At 35.3% G+C, this 19,012-nt stretch overlaps 2 protein-coding genes across 6 annotated transcripts; both read left to right on the forward strand.

The window, feature by feature from the left end:
- Positions 1-66: 66 nt before the first annotated feature.
- Positions 67-7,148, forward strand: LOC133702089 (prolycopene isomerase, chloroplastic). 2 transcript variants are annotated; one of them, XR_009843654.1, is made up of 11 exons: positions 67-337; positions 995-1,218; positions 1,715-1,825; positions 2,992-3,045; positions 3,662-3,949; positions 4,636-4,827; positions 4,909-5,067; positions 5,203-5,439; positions 5,802-6,124; positions 6,587-6,670; positions 6,815-7,148. XR_009843654.1 is itself a non-coding variant. In XM_062126288.1 (10 exons), the coding sequence occupies exons 1-9, from the start codon at positions 178-180 to the stop codon at positions 6,114-6,116; spliced, it is 1,740 nt and encodes a 579-aa protein (XP_061982272.1). In that variant the 5' UTR covers positions 67-177; the 3' UTR covers positions 6,117-6,124; positions 6,587-6,784. The 2 variants fall into 2 exon arrangements, 1 of the variants encoding a protein (XP_061982272.1); XM_062126288.1 differs by lacking the exon at positions 6,815-7,148 and having other exon boundaries at positions 6,587-6,784.
- Positions 7,149-8,115: 967 nt separating this feature from the next.
- Positions 8,116-17,239, forward strand: LOC133702090 (shaggy-related protein kinase kappa-like). Of its 4 annotated transcripts, none has more exons than XM_062126292.1 (13): positions 8,116-8,221; positions 9,066-9,296; positions 9,560-9,652; positions 9,756-9,815; positions 9,902-10,174; positions 12,296-12,370; positions 13,871-13,927; positions 14,007-14,147; positions 14,234-14,284; positions 14,796-14,891; positions 16,337-16,420; positions 16,510-16,612; positions 16,850-17,239. In XM_062126292.1, the coding sequence occupies exons 2-13, from the start codon at positions 9,150-9,152 to the stop codon at positions 16,936-16,938; spliced, it is 1,269 nt and encodes a 422-aa protein (XP_061982276.1). In that variant the 5' UTR covers positions 8,116-8,221; positions 9,066-9,149; the 3' UTR covers positions 16,939-17,239. The 4 variants fall into 4 exon arrangements, with proteins under 4 accessions (XP_061982276.1, XP_061982273.1, XP_061982275.1 ...); XM_062126289.1 differs by having other exon boundaries at positions 8,131-8,403; XM_062126291.1 differs by lacking the exon at positions 8,116-8,221 and adding an exon at positions 8,626-8,711.
- The last annotated feature ends 1,773 nt before the right edge of the window (positions 17,240-19,012 follow it).

Raw genomic sequence — 19,012 nt, forward strand, 5'->3', positions numbered from 1 at the left:
GAGATGGGAACAGGTTAGTGACGTGGATAGTCTCAAATTCAAGAAAAGAGAGCCTTAGAAAAGGATTGCTGGATTTTCCTCTGTATGGCCAGAGACAGACAGAGAGAGAGGTTCTTTAGTTTAAGGACAATGGCTTATTATTGATCAGTCTAACTCTATCCTTATAGAGCTCCCGAAATGACATTCTCTGTCTTCCCCAACCGATCCCACTTTCTCTCCTTCAACTCTGAATCCCCTCCTACTCTCAAGAAATCAGTTTTCGCGCGTACAAGCTCCAACGCTCAAACCCCCTCTTCCGCCGGCTCTCTCCTTGTCAATGATTACAAACCCTTCCCAGGTCTCTCTTTCTCTCTCTCTCTCACACACACACAGTACAGCTCTATTTCTTCTTGGCACTTGCTTTTGTGGTTTCTTCCGTTTTTTGGTAGCTGTGTTTCTTGTGACTTACGCTATGACGCCTACTCAAGGATTAACAGACTCTGACTTTGTCATTTAGAATTCAGCAAACAATTTAATATCCAACCCACTACTTTGTGCTGCCAGTATGCACTATCATCATCTGGTTGATAGCTTTATAGCTTGAAATGATTCATCAATGGCTGTCTTTTGGGTTTCCGAACGTAGGAGGTAGGGGATTTGAAATAGAAGAAAGGGAGTGAAAAAACATATTATACATGAAAGCTTTTCTCTATGCATCGTTATTTTCATTCATCTCTACCATGTTCTTGGACAAAGAGACTCATTTGCGCTCCTTCGCTGCCTTGACTCAGGTTCTTGTGGTCCCTTCCTCTTGTTCTTTTGAAGTGGTTGGTTTCAGATTACATGTAATTATCACATTCTTTGTTTGCATATATATACGCACGGGAAAGAATCTCATTGATCCTTTTAGCATAATTAGACTACATTTGAAGTTATAACACATTGCACGAACTTTTGTTCGTTTTACCTTGTCTGGATGCTTGAACTTCTGCTACAATTGCAAAATGCTGTGCAGGGAAGCCAGAGGCCGATGTTGTTGTTATTGGGAGTGGTATTGGTGGGCTTTGTTGTGCAGGACTTCTAGCTAGATACCAGCAGGATGTTCTTGTATTGGAAAGTCATGATCGCCCTGGGGGTGCTGCTCATTCTTTTGAGATAAAAGGCTATAAGTTTGATTCTGGTCCATCATTGTTTTCTGGTTTTCAATCAAGAGGTCCTCAGGCAAATCCCCTTGCACAGGTATTTCTTCTTTCCATTTTTCTTTGTTGTTATTTACGTTTTCCTGTTGCTAGTAAATTGATCATGCTGCTGCTTCATGATAAATACTGTTGCCGGATTCCAAGCACTATGTTCACATAAAATCATAGAGTTGACAAGGAGAAATATGCATGAACTTTGAGTCATATTAATTACTAGATATGATCTGGTTTTATCAAATGATTCAGTCACTTTTTTTTTGAAGTAGTTAATGATTTATTATAATCCTGACTTCAGCGTTGGAATTTTCCTCTAGGCAAGAATTGATTACTACTTGCTCTAGCTTTTAGAGTCCAAGCAAATAGTTTGTTTACTGGTTCTATTATTTAATTCTTTGCTGACTTCAGGTATCAAGCCACTTTCTCTGATGTTCTTACTGACAAAGTTTGTTTTTCTTGAATGGTACTCTGACCTTTTATCTTCTTGAAAAACAATAATAATCATCTTTGTTTAATGCATATCTTTATATGATTTTCAGGTTCTGGATGCTCTGGGCGAATCAATTCCATGTGTGAATTATGACTCTTGGATGGTTTACGTACCTGAAGGTGAATTCCTGTCACGCATTGGCCCCACAGAATTTTACAAGGTAGGTTTTGATCATTACCATGTTAAGATTGCAGTCCCATTTCAGGTATCTCATGTGTCCTGTTTCTTTATGAGTTGCATCTTTGATCTGTTTCGTGCATGCTACGAGTGCAACTTGTTTAAAATATGCACACTGTTGATTCAATGTAAGAACAGGAGAGAGGTGGGGGAATATAAATTATGCGAAACAACTAATCCATCCAGAAACAAATGGAACCTAACATCACTCAGCAGCATCTTTAACCAATTACGGATGACAGCTGCTGAAATTTGGCTGCAGTTTTGGTGCGTTTGACATTGTATCAGATCAGGATGACATGGGTATTGATTAAATTTGCGTAGGACTTTGATTCTGCATATTTGGTTGACTGAACTCAGTAATCTCCATTCTTTTCTTTATGTTGCACTGAGGCTTTAATGATCGCACATTGACGGCCATTGTTTCTGACATGGTATTGTCCAACATGACCTCAAAATAAATGAATAAACGAGAGAAAAACCCCAGCAAACATGTAGATATTGGTGTCAGAACAAGGATGGTGAGAGTTTGTTTTTCGTTATGCTGTAAGTTGAAGATTTGACCATGCAATAAATGGCCATGACAAAGGATGTTAGTTATATGTAAATGTTATGGATGATCCCACCTTTTTTATGTTCTTTGAATGACCTTTCCTAGTAAGTCATCTACCATAAAGCATTCCCCTTGGGTAGCTGTTTTTGGTTGCTGAATCTGCCTTGTATCATTCCAACTGACTTTTTAAGTGTTTTAGGAAACTAAATTAAGTAGGGATGTACAGTTGCAGTCGAAGCTTTTCTTCAAGAAATAGACAAACAAATTACATAAATCCCAATTGATGCTTTGATGCCATAGCTGAAATGTGAAGAAACTATTCCTGGCTTGCCGTATACACTCGTCAAGTGATTGAATTATTGCGTTCATGAAACCAATTTTTGTGAAGATGGACATAAAAATATAAAGAACAGCAATTAATCCGACTAGCAACTCATCATCCATGTACGTTTGCATTCTGATTGGCATTCCTCAACTTCTGTGCTCTTCTCACATCTCATATTTCTATGATGATTTCACTTTGGGTAAGTACCAAGTACTCTCTATTCATTCAAACAAGTTTTTGATCAATGGGACTCTTTTACCTTTTCCTCCAGGACCTTGAGAAGTATGCAGGTCCCGATGCCGTGCAAGAGTGGAAAAAGCTTCTTGTGAGTTGTGCCAGTTTTCCTCCCCTTAATGAATACATGTTCCATTACTAAGATTTATGTTGCTAAGATTTCATACTATATAGTATGTATGTATACCAGTAGTTTTCGCTCTCAAGAATTAACCATCAAGCTGAATGCATTCTTTGAGGATATCAGTCATCTAAGTTTGCATGGTTCTCAACTTATCTTGAAAGTGTAATGTAAAAGATCAGAAAGGAAGAAAGAAATACATTTGTAACACTATTTTCTCGACGTTTCCAAACTTCAAAACCATTTTTTTGTGCCATTGTGTAGTTTGGGACCTGTGACTCTCGGGAGCAAGTTTCTTCCTTCAGAGCAGCTACTTCATGAATTGCTCAAAGTGGGTTTTTTTTTTATGTAGTTTTTCTCCAAGGATTTTGCTCTCTGGAAACATATATCTAGTACATGATATCTTTGTCTGATCACTGCATGCTAAACCAATTATTCAGAGATGAGCTAATGGGGTTGATATTTTTTTTTTTGCTTATAAACATTTCACAAGTAAATAGTATGGTTTCATGTCAATTGCGTCACAACCATCTAGCCATCTGTTGTTGATCAATATCTTTAGATGCTAAATGCAATTCTATCGCAGGATGCGATACTTCCACTTTCTTCTGCTGCAATGGCTCTTCCTCCTTTATCTATTCGAGGTGATTTTGGTGTTCTTTCCACTGCTGCCGCTAGATATGCACCCTCTCTATTGAAATCCTTTCTGCAGATGGGACCTCAGGGAGCTTTAGGTGCTACAAAGCTTCTTAGGCCTTTCTCAGAAATCATTGACTCATTGGAGCTGAAAGACCCTTTTATACGAAACTGGGTGGACCTTCTGGCATTCCTTCTTGCAGGGGTGAAATCTAATGGTATACTCTCAGCAGAGATGGTAACTATTTTATAATTTAATTTCTGATATTTTCCACAGAAATTCTTTGAGACTTCTTCTAGATGGGATGCAGAAAAAACCATGTTATACTCTCAGCAGAGATGGTAACTAATCATTTTCTTCATGATTTCCTGTGGGAGATTGTACCATTCGTTTGAATAAGTACATGTCACCAATAGCTCTAACTTGAAGCAAAAATGCTAGTGGCGTCGAGCATGTGCACTGCCTTCACAGAGAAGTTCTCCTTTGATCTTTCCTCTGCAAAAGACTGTTTTCCCATTGATTTTCAATTCAGTGTGGTAGAACTGTTATTCGGGGAGCGATTGCGCATGCTTGGGTGACATGATACAAATTCTTGTGTCGCAACTGCACATATAAAGTTATATGATCTTGATGTGTTGATTTTCTGGATGAATTCAGCAAATATGCAAGATGTCTTTTAAGAGTCTAGGACCATTAACAGCTCAACTGTTTATTTGGAAATTAAAAATCGGTCATCTCCCTTATTTCTTTTTATTACATCTTAAAAAATTCATGATAGATTTGCTCCTTTTATAATTAATAACATGCTCATTTTCCTTTTCCAATTTTTCAAGGCTTGTGTCTGTAGAAAAAAGTTTTGATATACTCTTCCTTTTCCAATCTGATATGACGATAACTTGCCTTTCTTTCCCTCTTTGTTTCAGATTTACATGTTTGCAGAATGGTATAAGCCAGGTTGCAGTCTTGAGTACCCTCTTCATGGAACTGGGGCCCTAGTTGATGCCCTTGTCAGAGGACTGCAAAAGTTTGGTGGACGGCTTTCTCTAAGAAGTCATGTAGAAGAGATTGTTGTCGAAAACAATAGAGCCACTGGAGTCAAGCTAAGAAGCGGTCAAGTGAGTAGATTGAACTCTTACATGAATTGGTTGCTAAACAAGAACCTATCGTATCAACACCTCTATACTTGTATGCTGCAGTTTATACGTGCTAAAAAGGCTGTAATCAGCAATGCATCCATGTGGGACACTTCAAATCTGTTGCCCAAGGAAGTTCTTCCAAAGTCATATCTGGACAGGATCAACACAACACCTCAGTGTGAATCATTCATGCATCTCCATTTGGGTTTTGATGCAGAGGCGAGGATATTAATTTTTTATTTTTCAAATTCTATTTTTATTCATATTTCAATTCTTTTCTAGTTTACAGCTTTAAGCCGCAATACTGATATCGTCATCTTTCATCTTCCGTTTTCAAATTGCTTTACTGATCAGTGTATAAAAAAAGACTTGGGGATTCATCACATCGTTGTTAATGATTGGAGTGGAGGAGTCGATGCAGATCAAAATGTTGTCTTGATATCTGTTCCTAGTGTGCTTAGTCCAGATTTAGCACCCCCTGGAAAACATCTATTACACGCTTACACACCAGGAACTGAGCCATTTGAATTGTGGGAAGGACTCGATCGTAGAAGTGCTGAGTACAAACAACTCAAAGCTGAGCGGTCAGAGGTATGCATGCAGTAACTGACTTATCCCATCATTGACTGCTTATGCTGCCTTTTCATAATGATCTCCTAACAGGTTCGTTGAGGTTGAACAGCACCTGGAGCCATTAATTTAGTTGGAGCCATTAATTTAGTTGATTAATAGCAACATATTTTCACTTTATCATGTTTGGTTTCACTGATTGATTCATCAGTAGACTTCTTCAAAAACAAAACTTGAGCCAAGCTATTGTTAGGGATCAATGAAAAGTGAAGTTACACCCGCTGCTGATGATCTTATTTTCCTGCTGTTTAAATCAGTTTATACTAGAGAAGGAGAAGTTGTGATCTTAAATTCCTACTGCTGTTTTGTTGGTTGTGAGACAGGTTATGTGGAGGGCGGTGGAGCGTGCCCTTGGTCCAGGCTTCAGCCGCGAGAAATGCGAGGTGAAGTTAGTTGGAACTCCATTGACACATAAGAGATTTCTTCGAAGGAACAGAGGAACTTATGGACCAGCTATTGAAGCTGGGAAAAATACCTTTCCTGGCCATTCAACTCCCATATCCCAGCTTTATTGTTGTGGAGATTCTACTTTTCCTGGCATTGGAGTCCCGGCAGTTGCTGCTAGTGGCGCCATTGTTGCTAACTCACTAGTTTCTGTATCTCAACATTCCCAGCTTCTCGACGCGATTGGGATTTAAATGTTTTGGTGAGTTCATTTTTCTCCTTCACAAAATTTTATTGATTTTGAACTTGAATGTTCTTGCTTTACGCATATCAATGTATACGTTGTACCGCAACTTAATTTATGTGCAAAAAAAGTCCCTTTGAACACTGAATGTAGCAACAGAAGAAACATGAACATAAACAGGACTACGTTATCTTTATGAAAAGTTGTTTCCAGTGGGAGCCTCGACTGATAATTTCCCGCAACACAAGAGACAACAGATATAGAAAGGACAAAAATATGTTTGGTCAAAAATAATTTGCAAGTAAATTTCTGTTCTCAAAACAGGAGATACAAGGAGATCCGCCTCTTCTATCTCAATGCAGCAACCAAACAGGGTTTCGTTTTGGTAAACATTAAAAATAAATAACCCCGACAGCTTGTAGATCGACTCGGATGCAAGCGAGATATTCTATCTATATTTTACGGTGCCTGTGGACGCAGGTACTCATGCAAGCACTCACACCAATGCACGCATGGAGAGAGGAGGAGGGGTTGGTTACTCAAGAGCACAATTGCCCCTTGAAGGTGACTCTGTGGGATCTATTCAAAAGTCTTAAAAGTTGGTGTTAAAAGCTTGCCTAGACATGTTGTAGTCTTTTTAGCCCCATATAATTAAAATCCCTTTGCTTTTCCACTTCACATTTTATCGTATGATTACTGTCCCACTAGGTTTTGAATTCTATGGAACTGTAAATGAATGGAGGACCCTCCCAGTTCTCCCACTCATGACAAGAAGGAAAGAAAAAAAACTTGTGCGCTTTAGGCTCCAAAGTCCAACCAGTAATGCACATGAAGCAGACAAATAAGAAAGGTAAAAAGGGCAGCCAATATTCAACAGGAGTGCTCATGTCTCCATTGACGCTAACGACAGATCATGAGATAAAAGGTCTGTAAAAATATTAATTAATCCTATTACTGTTCTTGAGTTGTATCTTGTGGGTATTTTAAAGTAGAAGGGATCTCTATTATTTCAAGATCAAAACAAGAACATGTTGTCTTTCAATCTTTATTCTTTCGCACATCCTCCCAGGGCCCATAGCAGCTAACACTGGCACTTATCATGATGCATTTATAACCCTAATCAAAAGGGGAAAAAGATGAGAAATTTGTCTACACAGAGTGTGACCAACTGAAACGATGACCAAATGCTTGAGAGAATTGCATGCAGACAAGAGTAATCAGAATTAAACAGTAGGTTGTAGATAGACAAATGGCAGGAGATTGTTTTGCATATGAAGCCTTCTTAATGTTTGGATGACGATATTACATTTATTTATTATTTTTTATATTTTCAAAAGTGATTTTTTTTTAAAATTTTTTTTTTAAAATTTTTTATATCAAATTAATTTTTTTATTGTTTTTAGATATGCTCATATAAAAAATAATTTTAAAAAATAAAAAATATTATTTTAATATATTTTTAAATAAAAAATATTTTAAAAAATAACAATATTTATAAATACTTTTTATGTGGTGTTAGAATCCATCTCACTTGATTGACCACTTAGAACAGTAAATTATTTTTTTATTTTTTTAAAATTATTTTTAATATTAGTTGAAAATATAAAAATAATTAATTTTTTTTTAAAATTAAATTCTTTTTAAAAGGTAAAAATAAACAGGTTAAGTAAAAAAAATGATAATTGATATATAACTAATTATTATACGAAAGAAGAAATAATAGAGAAGTATATAACATAGAGGTTAGATATATAATATAATTATTATATTATATTATCTATTCAAGAGCCGCCAGATTGAGAGAAAAAAAACTTTGTTGAACTTATTTATTTATTGATTTTTTTAAAATTTTCTTCTTTACTTTTGATTTTTTTTTTTTAAAAATTAAAATAGTTCTGATGAACCTCCTGATCCGTTTTTACTCTAAATTGACCACGGGTCGGGTTTTAGAAGCGTCAAGGTGTCATATGAGGCAAAAAATAATATAACAAAAGCAAATAATAATAATGATAATAAAAATAATAATAAACAGAAGCAGCAGCAGCAGCAGCAGCAGCAGATAATATTTAATGTCAGAATCAGGAGGAGGAAGAAGAGGTTATTGAACATGGTCAGGTGACTGTAAAAAAAATAATTCCAAAACCCAGAAAACAAAAGCATTAATTAATTAATTTGAGTAGAAAACCCTTATTGTACTAGTAAGAATTTGAATAAAAAAAGCAATTGTTTTTTTTTTTTTTAATTCCCACTTGAAACCTTCAAGGCAAGAAATGCCCTCTCTCTTGAAACGTTTCCAGGTTAGTTTGATTATCATCTATTGATTCTTTACTTCATGATCTGGTTTGAATTTATGGAAAAGATGCTGTAATTAAGCTTTAATCAAATGTTCTTTTTTTTTTCTGGAGTTACAATTTTGGGCTTAGATCTGATCGGTCTTGTCTCAGTTAGTTTCAGTGTTTAATGATTTTCCTTTTCTTTTCCCTTTTCATCTCATTTAAATTGTGGGTTTTGTTTTTTATTTCTAGATCATGATAAGAAGCATTGGTTTTCAGTTGAAGTTTCAATCTTGAACTTTTTGTTGGAACATTGTTTTGATAGAAGCACAGTAAGTCTAAGCATCTGGGCAGATTTTGTTTGTGGTGCTATGTATAATTCTGGGCTGTTTTTATCATGTAAGTAGTTGTATCCTGGATATTGAGCATTTGTTTGAAGGAATTTATGCAGTTTCCAAGTTCACGTTACAAGCCTTGATTGCTTTTATTGATTATGTTAACTTTTCAAGTTGTTTGTGGATTGTATGATGTGAAATCTAGCATGAAAAATTATTTGTGTTGATCAATAAATGATGTTATGTGAAATTGACTCTTCCTTGGCCTGGCATCTCTCTCTTTCTCTGTTTTTTTTTTTTTCCCCTGAATGTTTAGTTTCTGTCTGACTTGGAATTTTGTAATTCTATTAGGAATATAGGTGGGTGGACTGCAGAACTACAAAGTGTCATGAGGGTAGGGAATACTAGCAAGTGCAATACTTGTCACGTGTACTCATGTCGTCTGCCAGCTTAGGAAATGGGGGGGTTGGAAGTTCCAGGTCCGTTAATGGTTTCAAAAGTTCGTCTAGTTCCGTGGATTGGCTGGGCAGAGAGATGCTTGAGATGAGATTGAGAGACAAGGTGGACCATGATGAGGACAGGGTAAGTTGCCATGTTATAGAAGCTTTTGTTTTATATTATTATGAGGTGTTCTTTTTCTGTTGTTAGATATCCAATGATTGGCCTCGTCCTTCGAGTATCTCCTGTCATTGAAACACTCTGCAAAGTGGTTGCGAAATGATTTGATCCCTTATGTGGGAGGTTCACTCAATCTAGAAACCACGACTCAATTTCCATAATCAGCTGACCTTACCTGGCTTCACAATTTTTTCTGTACCTACTTAGTCCTTTCTCTTCCATTTCAGGATAGTGAACCCGATGTAATTGATGGTGTTGGTGCAGAAGCGGGACATGTCATCAGGACTACTATTGGTGGCCGAAATGGTCAATCTAGGCAGGTGGGAAACTCATTAATGCAATACACAAATCTCATCCTGTACGTGATCCTAATTGGTGAAACCTTTACATCCTATGTAACTTCTGCTTTGTTTGGGTTGACAGACCGTCAGTTATATAGCAGAACATGTGGTTGGAACTGGTTCTTTTGGTGTTGTCGTTCAAGTAAGCGTTTTTGTCCATTGAATTGATTGTTAACTATTTTCCATTAAATTACATTTCTTTAAACTCTATCTGAACTACCTTTGCAGGCGAAATGTAGGGAAACTGGAGAGATCGTCGCCATCAAGAAAGTACTTCAAGACAAGCGCTACAAGAACAGGGAGTTACAGATTATGCAGATGTTGGATCATCCAAATATTGTAGCTCTTAAACACTGCTTCTTTTCTACAACAGACAAGGAAGAGCTCTACCTAAATCTTGTTCTTGAATATGTTCCTGAAACTGTTAATCGTACTGCTAGGACCTACAGCAGGAACAGCCAACGAATGCCTCTAATATATGTTAAACTCTACACCTATCAGGTACATAGCAATTTGGCTAGTTCCTACGCATGTCCTATTTTGGCATCTTACCTTTTTAGTCTCTAGTTTAGAACTATTTTCTGTCCCATGGATCTTGCAATTGAGTGTGGGGAATAAAGCTTTTGTGCTCTTAATGAACAGTGATTAGAATTCAATCCACAAGGGTTAGCACAAGTGGTTAAGAATTGACCTGGGATATGGGGAGGTTCCTGGTTCAAGTCTTACCCTTGGATATCTTGTGCATTTCTAGTTCTTGTGGGCCACCAGGCATGAGGCCTGTTTCCTAAAAGACAAGGTTGAGGAATCCCACTTCTTGTAAAATATAAAAATGAACCAAGGGATAGGAATTCTATAGAAACAAAGACAGTTTTTTTTTTTTTCTAATTGTGTTTTCGAAAGGTGCTAGGGATTTTCTGGTGCCATCTAAGACATGCTTTAAGTATGTCATTTGAACAGATTAAATGTTAGATCTCACCAAGCAGTATATGGGTAGCTATTTAAACTAAAAGGTACTCTTTTCTCATAATTTTGTTCTTTTATTTTTCCAACTATGTATTGGGGATTCAGATGTTGGCACTATTTTTGTACATCTACATTAGTTTAAGATCTAAATCTATGTTCATACCTTTGGCTTTCTCATGTGGGTTAGTGTTTGCAAAATAGTGGATTTTTGCTGGCCAGTGGCTTGATTAATGATATTGTGGCTTATTGGTTGCCACCAATTTGGGTTGAATGACATGGTGGTTTGTGTTGGTGCATTTAGTTAAATAGCCTGCTCACCAATTTCATACACCGAGCAGAGTTCTCAGGATATGTTTGATGGGTTTAGTTTGGTTTGAGAGAGTATTCTTTTGTTATACTGGTTTAAGTTGAAAAGGAAACTTTGAAGTTTGAATGACTCTTGTTGAGGGTTTTGGAAATTGAATTTGGTAGCAGGAAAAAGAAGAGTCATAGAGGTAGGAGTTAGTTTTGGAATTCCACTTTAGGTTTGTGAGAAATCATGCGCTGACCACTGTTCTGTACAGATGGCTAGGCTAGAATGAGGTATGGAGGTGCATGATTCTTCATCAATTTGTCTCTCTTCATAACACCGAGGGTAAAAGTCTTTGGTATAGGCAAATGACCTACTGATTAGCAACTTCTTCCTGTATTTTTGTAATAGCTGGGATTATCAAAATTCTCCTACCAGTGGCTATTTTGTAATATAAGATGGTATCTCCCAATTGTGGAGCAATTCCTCTCAAGTCATGAAATCCTCCTGCTAGGTGGCATTAAGGGATGCTATTAAAATCATCTATCTTTTCTATTCTAGCATTTGGTTTATTAGGAGAAAGTAAAGACTAGCTTTTTGAAGCCCTCAATTAAAGCTAGCTTACCTTTTAACTTCATATATTCTTTATCTCTGTGGAAACACCTGTACGTGAGATTTTTAGAAACTTTTAAGACAAAAACAGCTAAAAACTCTGAAATGGAGCTGATTGAATCCACTTCAACTTGGTTGCAAAGTTTCAAACCTTCTTCTAACATGACAATTGTAAAGCCATGAAGGGATGGTTGCAAAGTCAAACCTTCTTCTAACATGATGAATGTAAAGCCATTTATGCATACTTCCTGTTTCTGACAATAGCTGAGAAAATTTCCGACACAGCCTGCCAATGCCATGAAACTTCTTGAAGTGCAAGGCTTAATACTGGCATCACAACATAGGTGTTTATGAGGAAAAAGCAGGCGCCTGTGTTAACCCTGACACTATCTGCTTTTATTATTTTGTTTTTCCCGTTTTTCTCTCCATGGGAGTGGAGAGGGGGATAGAGAACAGTGCTTCACTAGAGAGAGGACTGCATGACATGCATGGATAAGCCTTTTTTTTTTTGCGGGAGAATAATTTTGTTTTCAACCAATGGTTATATTTTCCACTTATAAAATGGTTGTGCAATATCATATGTATAAGCCTTTATGCTTGTCCTAAATAACTACAGCTGTACGATGAAAAGCACAGAAAAGTAGTATAGGTCATACATGTATTAACTATATTAAAGTTTACCAAGGCTCAAATCCTTGTAATGTGTGTAAATCGTCATTAATTGTTATTGTTTTTTTCCCTCCCTTTTTTGAGTGCAGATATGTAGGGCGCTTGCCTATATACACAACTGCATTGGTATCTGTCACCGTGACATCAAGCCTCAAAACTTACTGGTAAGATGTTCTGTTTAAGGATTTAGGTCTTGTTTGATGAAACCCTTGTACATGTAGAATGACATTTATAGTATAATTAACATTTGGTATGCAAGTTGGGGGTTACCTAACCAATTCAGTTACTAGCATGGTTGTCCATGTTTTGGTGTCTCTTGTAACATTTTGATGAAGCTTCCCTTTCAGCATATGTATTGAGCACTAAATAGTTTGAAATTTCCAAGCAACTAAAGTTTCCTATGCTCTGTGGATATTTAGATAGTGTGGCTTCTATGGAACAAATTGATGAAGTATATGAAAAAAACCTTTCTTTGTTGGAGGCCAGGAGTTTGCATTTTTAAGTTGGTTAACACAGCTCAATTTCAGTGGCATCTATTTGTGGTTAATGTAGCTGAAATGGAATAGGGTCGTCCTGATTTTAAGCCAATCCACAACTTGCATTTGCTTGGCTTATCAAATTAGTTTTTCTATTTGATACTGAGGCCATGTTTGTTTCCCGGAAAGTAGTTTTCGGGAAACCACTTTCCAAACTTTTCTATGTTTGTTTTCCATTAGGAAAGGTAGTCAACGGAAAACACTTTCCGGTCAATGGAAAACACTTTCCAGTCAAACGAAAATTTGACTTGGTTTCCAGGAAAGTATTTTCCCTTTTGGCTGTGTTTGTTTTCCGGAAAGTGGTTTCCGGGAAATCACTTTCCAAACTTTCATGTGTTTGTTTGCCAGTAGGAAAGTTGGTCAACGGAAAACACTTTCCAATCAAAGGAAAATTTGGCTTGGTTTTCAGGAAAGTGTTTTCCTGAAAAATTTGGGCGGAAAACACTTTTTGAAAGTTGTGAAAAATTTAGAAAAATCATTATTTGCTGATTATATCAAATTTGATCCTTAAACTTTTGATTGCTATATATATTTTGTTTTGAATATTTATTTTTTAATTTCATCTCTTAAAATTTAATTTTTATATTAACTTTGGTCCTTATTTTTATAATTGTTATTTGTTTTTTCCTTATCATTTTTTTATTGAATTTTTTTTATCTATCAAATTTGGTCCTCATTCTTTTGATTGTTACTTATTTTATTTGAAATAATTTATGAAATGTTAATTATTATTATTTTAATTTCTTCATCTTTCAATTTTTTTATTTTTATTTGATCTTTATTATTTTGATTATTATTTATTTTATCTGAGATAATTTATGAAATTATTTTTTTTTCAATTTCATTCCCATTCAACTTTTTTAATTTGTAAGATTTGTTCCTCATTATTTTAACAAACTTGAAAAAAAATAAAACATTAATAAGTTATTTTCCAGCTCATTTTCCATAACATAACCAAACACTGGAAAATGTTTTCCAACTTATTTTTCATTACACTACCAAACATCGGAAAATACTTTCCCGGAATTCACTTTCCAAAAGGAAACTACTTTCCAGCAAACAAACGGGGCCTGATACTCAAATGTTTCTGTTTCTGTTAGTTTTAATAGTAAATTGTCCATTATCCAGGTGAATCCATCCACACATCAGCTGAAACTTTGTGATTTTGGGAGTGCTAAAGTGCTGGTAAGCTTTCATATGACACTGGGTATTTATGCTTGCCTCTTCTTTCCTTGCTTGAGTGTGCTTACTGTCATTTTATCAGGTGAAAGGTGAGCCAAATGTATCTTACATCTGTTCAAGATACTATCGTGCTCCAGAGCTGATTTTTGGTGCTACTGAGTACACAACTGCTATTGATATATGGTCTACTGGTTGCGTGATGGCTGAGTTGCTACTTGGGCAGGTAGCTTTATACTCGGCTTACTATACTTATTACCATTTCTCTTTTACTTCTTCAGATTAACTGATGATTTATGACTTACTGTACAGCCTTTGTTTCCGGGAGAAAGTGGAGTTGACCAGCTAGTTGAGATCATTAAGGTAGTAAAAGCTATTGACTCTCAAATTTTTTTTCCTTTTGATATGTGATTGCTGAATTAGATTTGATTAGTTCCCCGTGCTGAATAAGGCTGCCCAAGTTATATAACAGAACTAAAGTGAAGCTCAAAGTTTTGGAATTGGGAAGATAATTTTGGACTATTTTTTGGTTGAATCCAATCATCCTGGAAAGGAATTCAATTCTGAATAGCCATTATCTTTTCTGGATGACTTCGTACTTGATAGAAATGGGTAAATGTTGAAGAATAACATTGAATTTTGTAACATTAGCTTATTGTCTCCTTGCCAATTCATGGCAAACAGAAAATCAAAGATGGAGAAGAAAAACTTCAATTTTCTAGAAACATACAATTTAAACTTTGGAGATTAAGAAAGGAATTCAAGAGACAGAATACTTGCCTTTCTCACATGCCATCATTTGTGTTTCTGATTGCACCTAGTTGAAAATGTCAACTTCCATGAAGGAAGTGTTAACGATTCTGTGTTTTTCCAGGTTTTGGGAACACCAACCAGGGAGGAGATAAAGTGCATGAACCCAAACTATACAGAATTTAAGTTCCCACAGATTAAGCCTCATCCATGGCACAAAGTATGTGTTATTCCTCCCCTATACTGACTGATTTTTATTAAGTTATGAATTAGATTATAGAATGGCTTGCATAGTTCAGCAAATTTTCTATCTTTGATACATATAGAAATCAACAAATGAGTAAGTTTATGGAATTACGTTTTGAAGAATTCTTCATGTTCGCTAACTTGGGTTTGGCGATTGTTAGAATCAGTCAATTGTATATAGTTAATAAACCATGAGTTTAAATTTCTTATGTTGGGAAAGGCTTGATTTAACTGTCACAGAAGCCTTAGAACCTCGTATGTTTTCTTTAGATCATTCATCTAAGAGCTCGTTCCTTTGTATCCATATTCTGTTAGCATATAATGCAGTTTTGTTGAACCTTTGATGCTGCATCCATACCATGGCTGTATGAATATCTTTGGAGGCCAGCTAAACTAATGGAAGCTCAATATATGAATCTCAATCTTCTCAAAAGTCAACCACTGGTAATTTGTGGAAGTGATTACTGGCAGTCTTTTAACCTTTTTTATTTTTTTAGAGAATTAGTCTGGAAGAGTTGAGTTTAGTGGTTTTTTCTTCCATGACTTGAAGTAGTTTGGTCCATTAAACACTTTACTTATTTTTATGTAAAGAAAAGTCTTACCTTTTTGAAACTGAAGCTAGCGAGTGCATCCAACAGTGAATCAAAATCATATCTTCAACAACGAAGATGTCATGCAAGTCCAACATATGGCAAATAAATCTCATTTCTGACCATTATGAGAAAATACAATAATGGGGTGGTATCCAAACTATTTCTTTACATGTCTAAGATACCAAAACAGCTAAAACCATAGTTTATCAATTCGTGTTCTTTCTTAACAAAAAGAAGAAAAAAAGAGTAGAAACTTGAGACTCAATGGTTAGATTTTCATGTAGTAAATAGGAAATTAGGATTATGTTGTTTAATTGCCGAGAGGAGATATGAAAGTGAACCAGATCTAATGATATTTTTGTCTTCTGTTCTACCACGTCTTTTTTTTGTTTTTGTTTTTAGTTGGCTCAAAATTATGCAGCATAATAAATTGGGTATTCTTTTTTTTTTTTTTTTAAGATGGGTTCCATATTGTAAAAACCAATAGAGGTTCCCCCAAGTCTTTGTCCATGAGTTCATCCTGTTCCTTCCATACTAAAACATTGAATATTTAGTAAAAATCTCAAAGCAACTTGTTATTCTTCATGTAATTTCCTTTTTTAAGAGACTAATAGGCTGCTGAAACATTTTTATTATTTGCACAACTTTCTTCTCGAAAGACTATCATCTTATCATGGCTGTATGCTTGCATCATGAAATATCTCCTATCTTTATCACGAGCATCCTGTATCTGCACTGCATGTTATTTATAATCTGATTAGTAATAAATTCTGTTACAAGAATTAATTTTTCTGTGGAGATTTGGTCTGAAATTCTCAATCACCAGGTCTTCCAAAAGCGTTTACCCCCAGAAGCAGTGGACCTTGTCTGTAGATTTTTCCAGTACTCTCCTAATCTGCGATGCACTGCTGTAAGTTTTATCATGTTTTCAAGTTATTTGCACGAGTGATAAACTTCATTTATTGACCAATTTGAGTTGTTTTTTTGGCGGTACTGCAGCTAGAAGCTTGCGTTCACCCGTTCTTTGATGAATTGAGAGATCCAGCCACCCGCCTTCCAAATGGCCGCCCTCTTCCTCCACTATTTAATTTTAAACCTCAAGGTAAGTTTCAACTTAATTGCTGCATCATGGTGCTGCCATGTTTATTTGGAGACATACAAGAAACTAGACCTAGTCCTTGAATGTCTTCCAACTTCTGCAGCAGCTTTTCCTGCCACGAATAAAATTTGCCTCAATCATGTTGTTTTCTTACCTGTATTCTGTTGGAATTGTTTTTCAGTTTCTTTTGCCTCAGCTTTCATGCCTTATATAATTTATAAACCTGTTCTGTTACCGCAGAGCTCTCAGGCATATCAACTGATATTGTCAATAGGCTCATTCCGGATTATGCTCGTAAACAGAACTTATTCATGGCTTTGCACGCCTAGGAATCGATACAACAACCTTTGTTCTGCTCAACTTCCACGCCATTGTCTTGTATTGAAATTTGTAAAAATTTTCTCCCTTGCCATCCTCTACTTGATGTGAGAAAGGGTGCTGCCAAAGGAGCTCGGATAATTTGTGAAACCTGAGGCGCTTTAAGTTTGCATGTTGGTGAAGGTGTATTTTTGTTATTATATGAAGACAACTACAATTTGTGATGTATATTTATGATATGCCCTCCATTATAGAGGATTTTAGTGCTGGATGAGAAGGTGGAGAATGCATGGTTTTTAGTTTATTCTCTCACCCTTTTGCCTTGACGTTGATCTTTCTCAACATTTTTCTTCTGTCATTCACATCATTTGATCAGAATTATGAACAGGGTTTGTCTTTGTTGCTCCTTGTAATCTGACCTAATCTCCTACTTTGATTGCTGTGAAGTTAGGGCTTGGCTTCTATTAAAAACAAAGACAGGGACAGTAGACATTTTTCTGTCCCGTGTTCTTGGTCTCCTCACCATCTTCTAGCATGTTTTTCAGGACCGTGAATTAGCGCGCCCATGCAAGCGTATCGTTTAACTAATTAATGTATTTATGTTACTAAATGGATTTTATTTAAATTGTTGATGGATGAATAAATTGGAGATTTATGAATTAAAATGTTTGATATTTACATTTGAACAATTTTATATAAAGTTTGACAATTTACTTTTAATTTAGTTAATTTTTTTATTTGTAAAATATAGAAAACAAACTCTAATTGCACTAAAATTAAAATTAGAGACGTAAAACTTAATGCACTTATTAAAAAAAAAAAAAAAGGGCTAATTCATGTATTCTTGATAAAATGGATTTGATGGTGTTAAATGTGTAATAATGTTTCATAGGCATGGATTTTCAAAAATGTTTTGATTCTATGTTATTAGCGGTGGTAGAAGGTAAGACTTAACATTATTAACTATAATAAAAAGGAATTAGTGTTTTATTATAGCGGGAGTTACTGTGAACTACAAGTGTTTTCATTGTGGATTATACTGTTTGGTAAGCCATGATGAGATTGCAAACCCGCTTCCCTGGGTCAGCTCTAGTTTGGGTGAGGCTGTAACTTCCGGGCTGCAGACACCTGGCGCTAGGGCTGGCATGCCCTAGGTGCTACGTGGGGTTGCAAGCCACGGGCTATAGACACATGGTGCTAGGATTGCGCCTTAGCCTTGGATCCTGTGTTAGGACCCAATGTTGTCGAGTCCGTTGTCAGGACCCACTGCTCATGGATCCTGTGTCACGATCCATTTCTCTTGAGTCCTTTGTTAGGATCCAATTCTCTTTGGTCTTATTATTTGTGTTATAAATACTATTATTTTTCTTATAATTTAAAATATTCATATAAAAAATATTATTATTTGTGTTAAAAATATTCTTGGGTTTCTTAATATAATTATTTGTATTATAAATATAATTATTTTTCTTATAATTCAAAGTATTCATATCAAAAATATTATTATTTATGTTATAAATATTCTTATTCTTATTATAATACAAAGTGTTAATATCAAAAATATTATTATTTGTATTATAAATATTCTTGGAATTCTTAATATAATTATTTGAGTTGTAAATATAATTATTTTTATTATAATTCTAAATATTTATCTAAAAAATATTATTATTTGTGTTAGAAATATTCTTGGGTTTCTAAATATTATTATTTGTGTTAGAAATATTATTATTTTTATTATAATTCAAAGTATTAATAGAAAAAAATTATTATTTGTGGTATAAATATTATTATTTTTATTATAATTCTCTTGGGTGTTGAACCAATTGATCTTAGGTCCCGTGTCAGGACTCAATTCTGCTGGGTTCGGTGTCAGGACCCATTTCGCTTGGGTCCTGCCTCAGGACCCATGTCTCTTGGTTTTGGGTCTGGGTGTGAAACCTGAGAACAAATTATACAAAAAATAAATAAATTTGAGGGGGGGGGTTTATAATAATTTAAATTTTTGTTATGATACAAAATAATGTAACTACAAAATTTTTTTTTTTTGTTTAAATGGATTAATTAAGAAAAAAGAGAGAAAGA

This window comes from Populus nigra, chromosome 8 (assembly GCF_951802175.1).
Source record: "Populus nigra chromosome 8, ddPopNigr1.1, whole genome shotgun sequence".
In the NCBI taxonomy this organism is placed as follows: Eukaryota; Viridiplantae; Streptophyta; class Magnoliopsida; order Malpighiales; family Salicaceae; genus Populus; species Populus nigra.

Coding starts and splice junctions, on each gene's coding strand:
- LOC133702089 (XM_062126288.1), top strand. CDS start 178: ATGACATTCTCTGTCTTCCCCAACCGATCCCACTTTCTCTCCTTCAAC. Junction 1,219..1,714: donor AGGCAAATCCCCTTGCACAG/GTATTTCTTCTT, acceptor TATGATTTTCAG/GTTCTGGATGCTCTGGGCGA. Junction 3,950..4,635: donor GTATACTCTCAGCAGAGATG/GTAACTATTTTA, acceptor TCTTTGTTTCAG/ATTTACATGTTTGCAGAATG.
- LOC133702090 (XM_062126292.1), top strand. CDS start 9,150: ATGTCGTCTGCCAGCTTAGGAAATGGGGGGGTTGGAAGTTCCAGGTCC. Junction 12,371..13,870: donor TCAAGCCTCAAAACTTACTG/GTAAGATGTTCT, acceptor TCCATTATCCAG/GTGAATCCATCCACACATCA. Junction 16,613..16,849: donor ATTTAATTTTAAACCTCAAG/GTAAGTTTCAAC, acceptor CTGTTACCGCAG/AGCTCTCAGGCATATCAACT.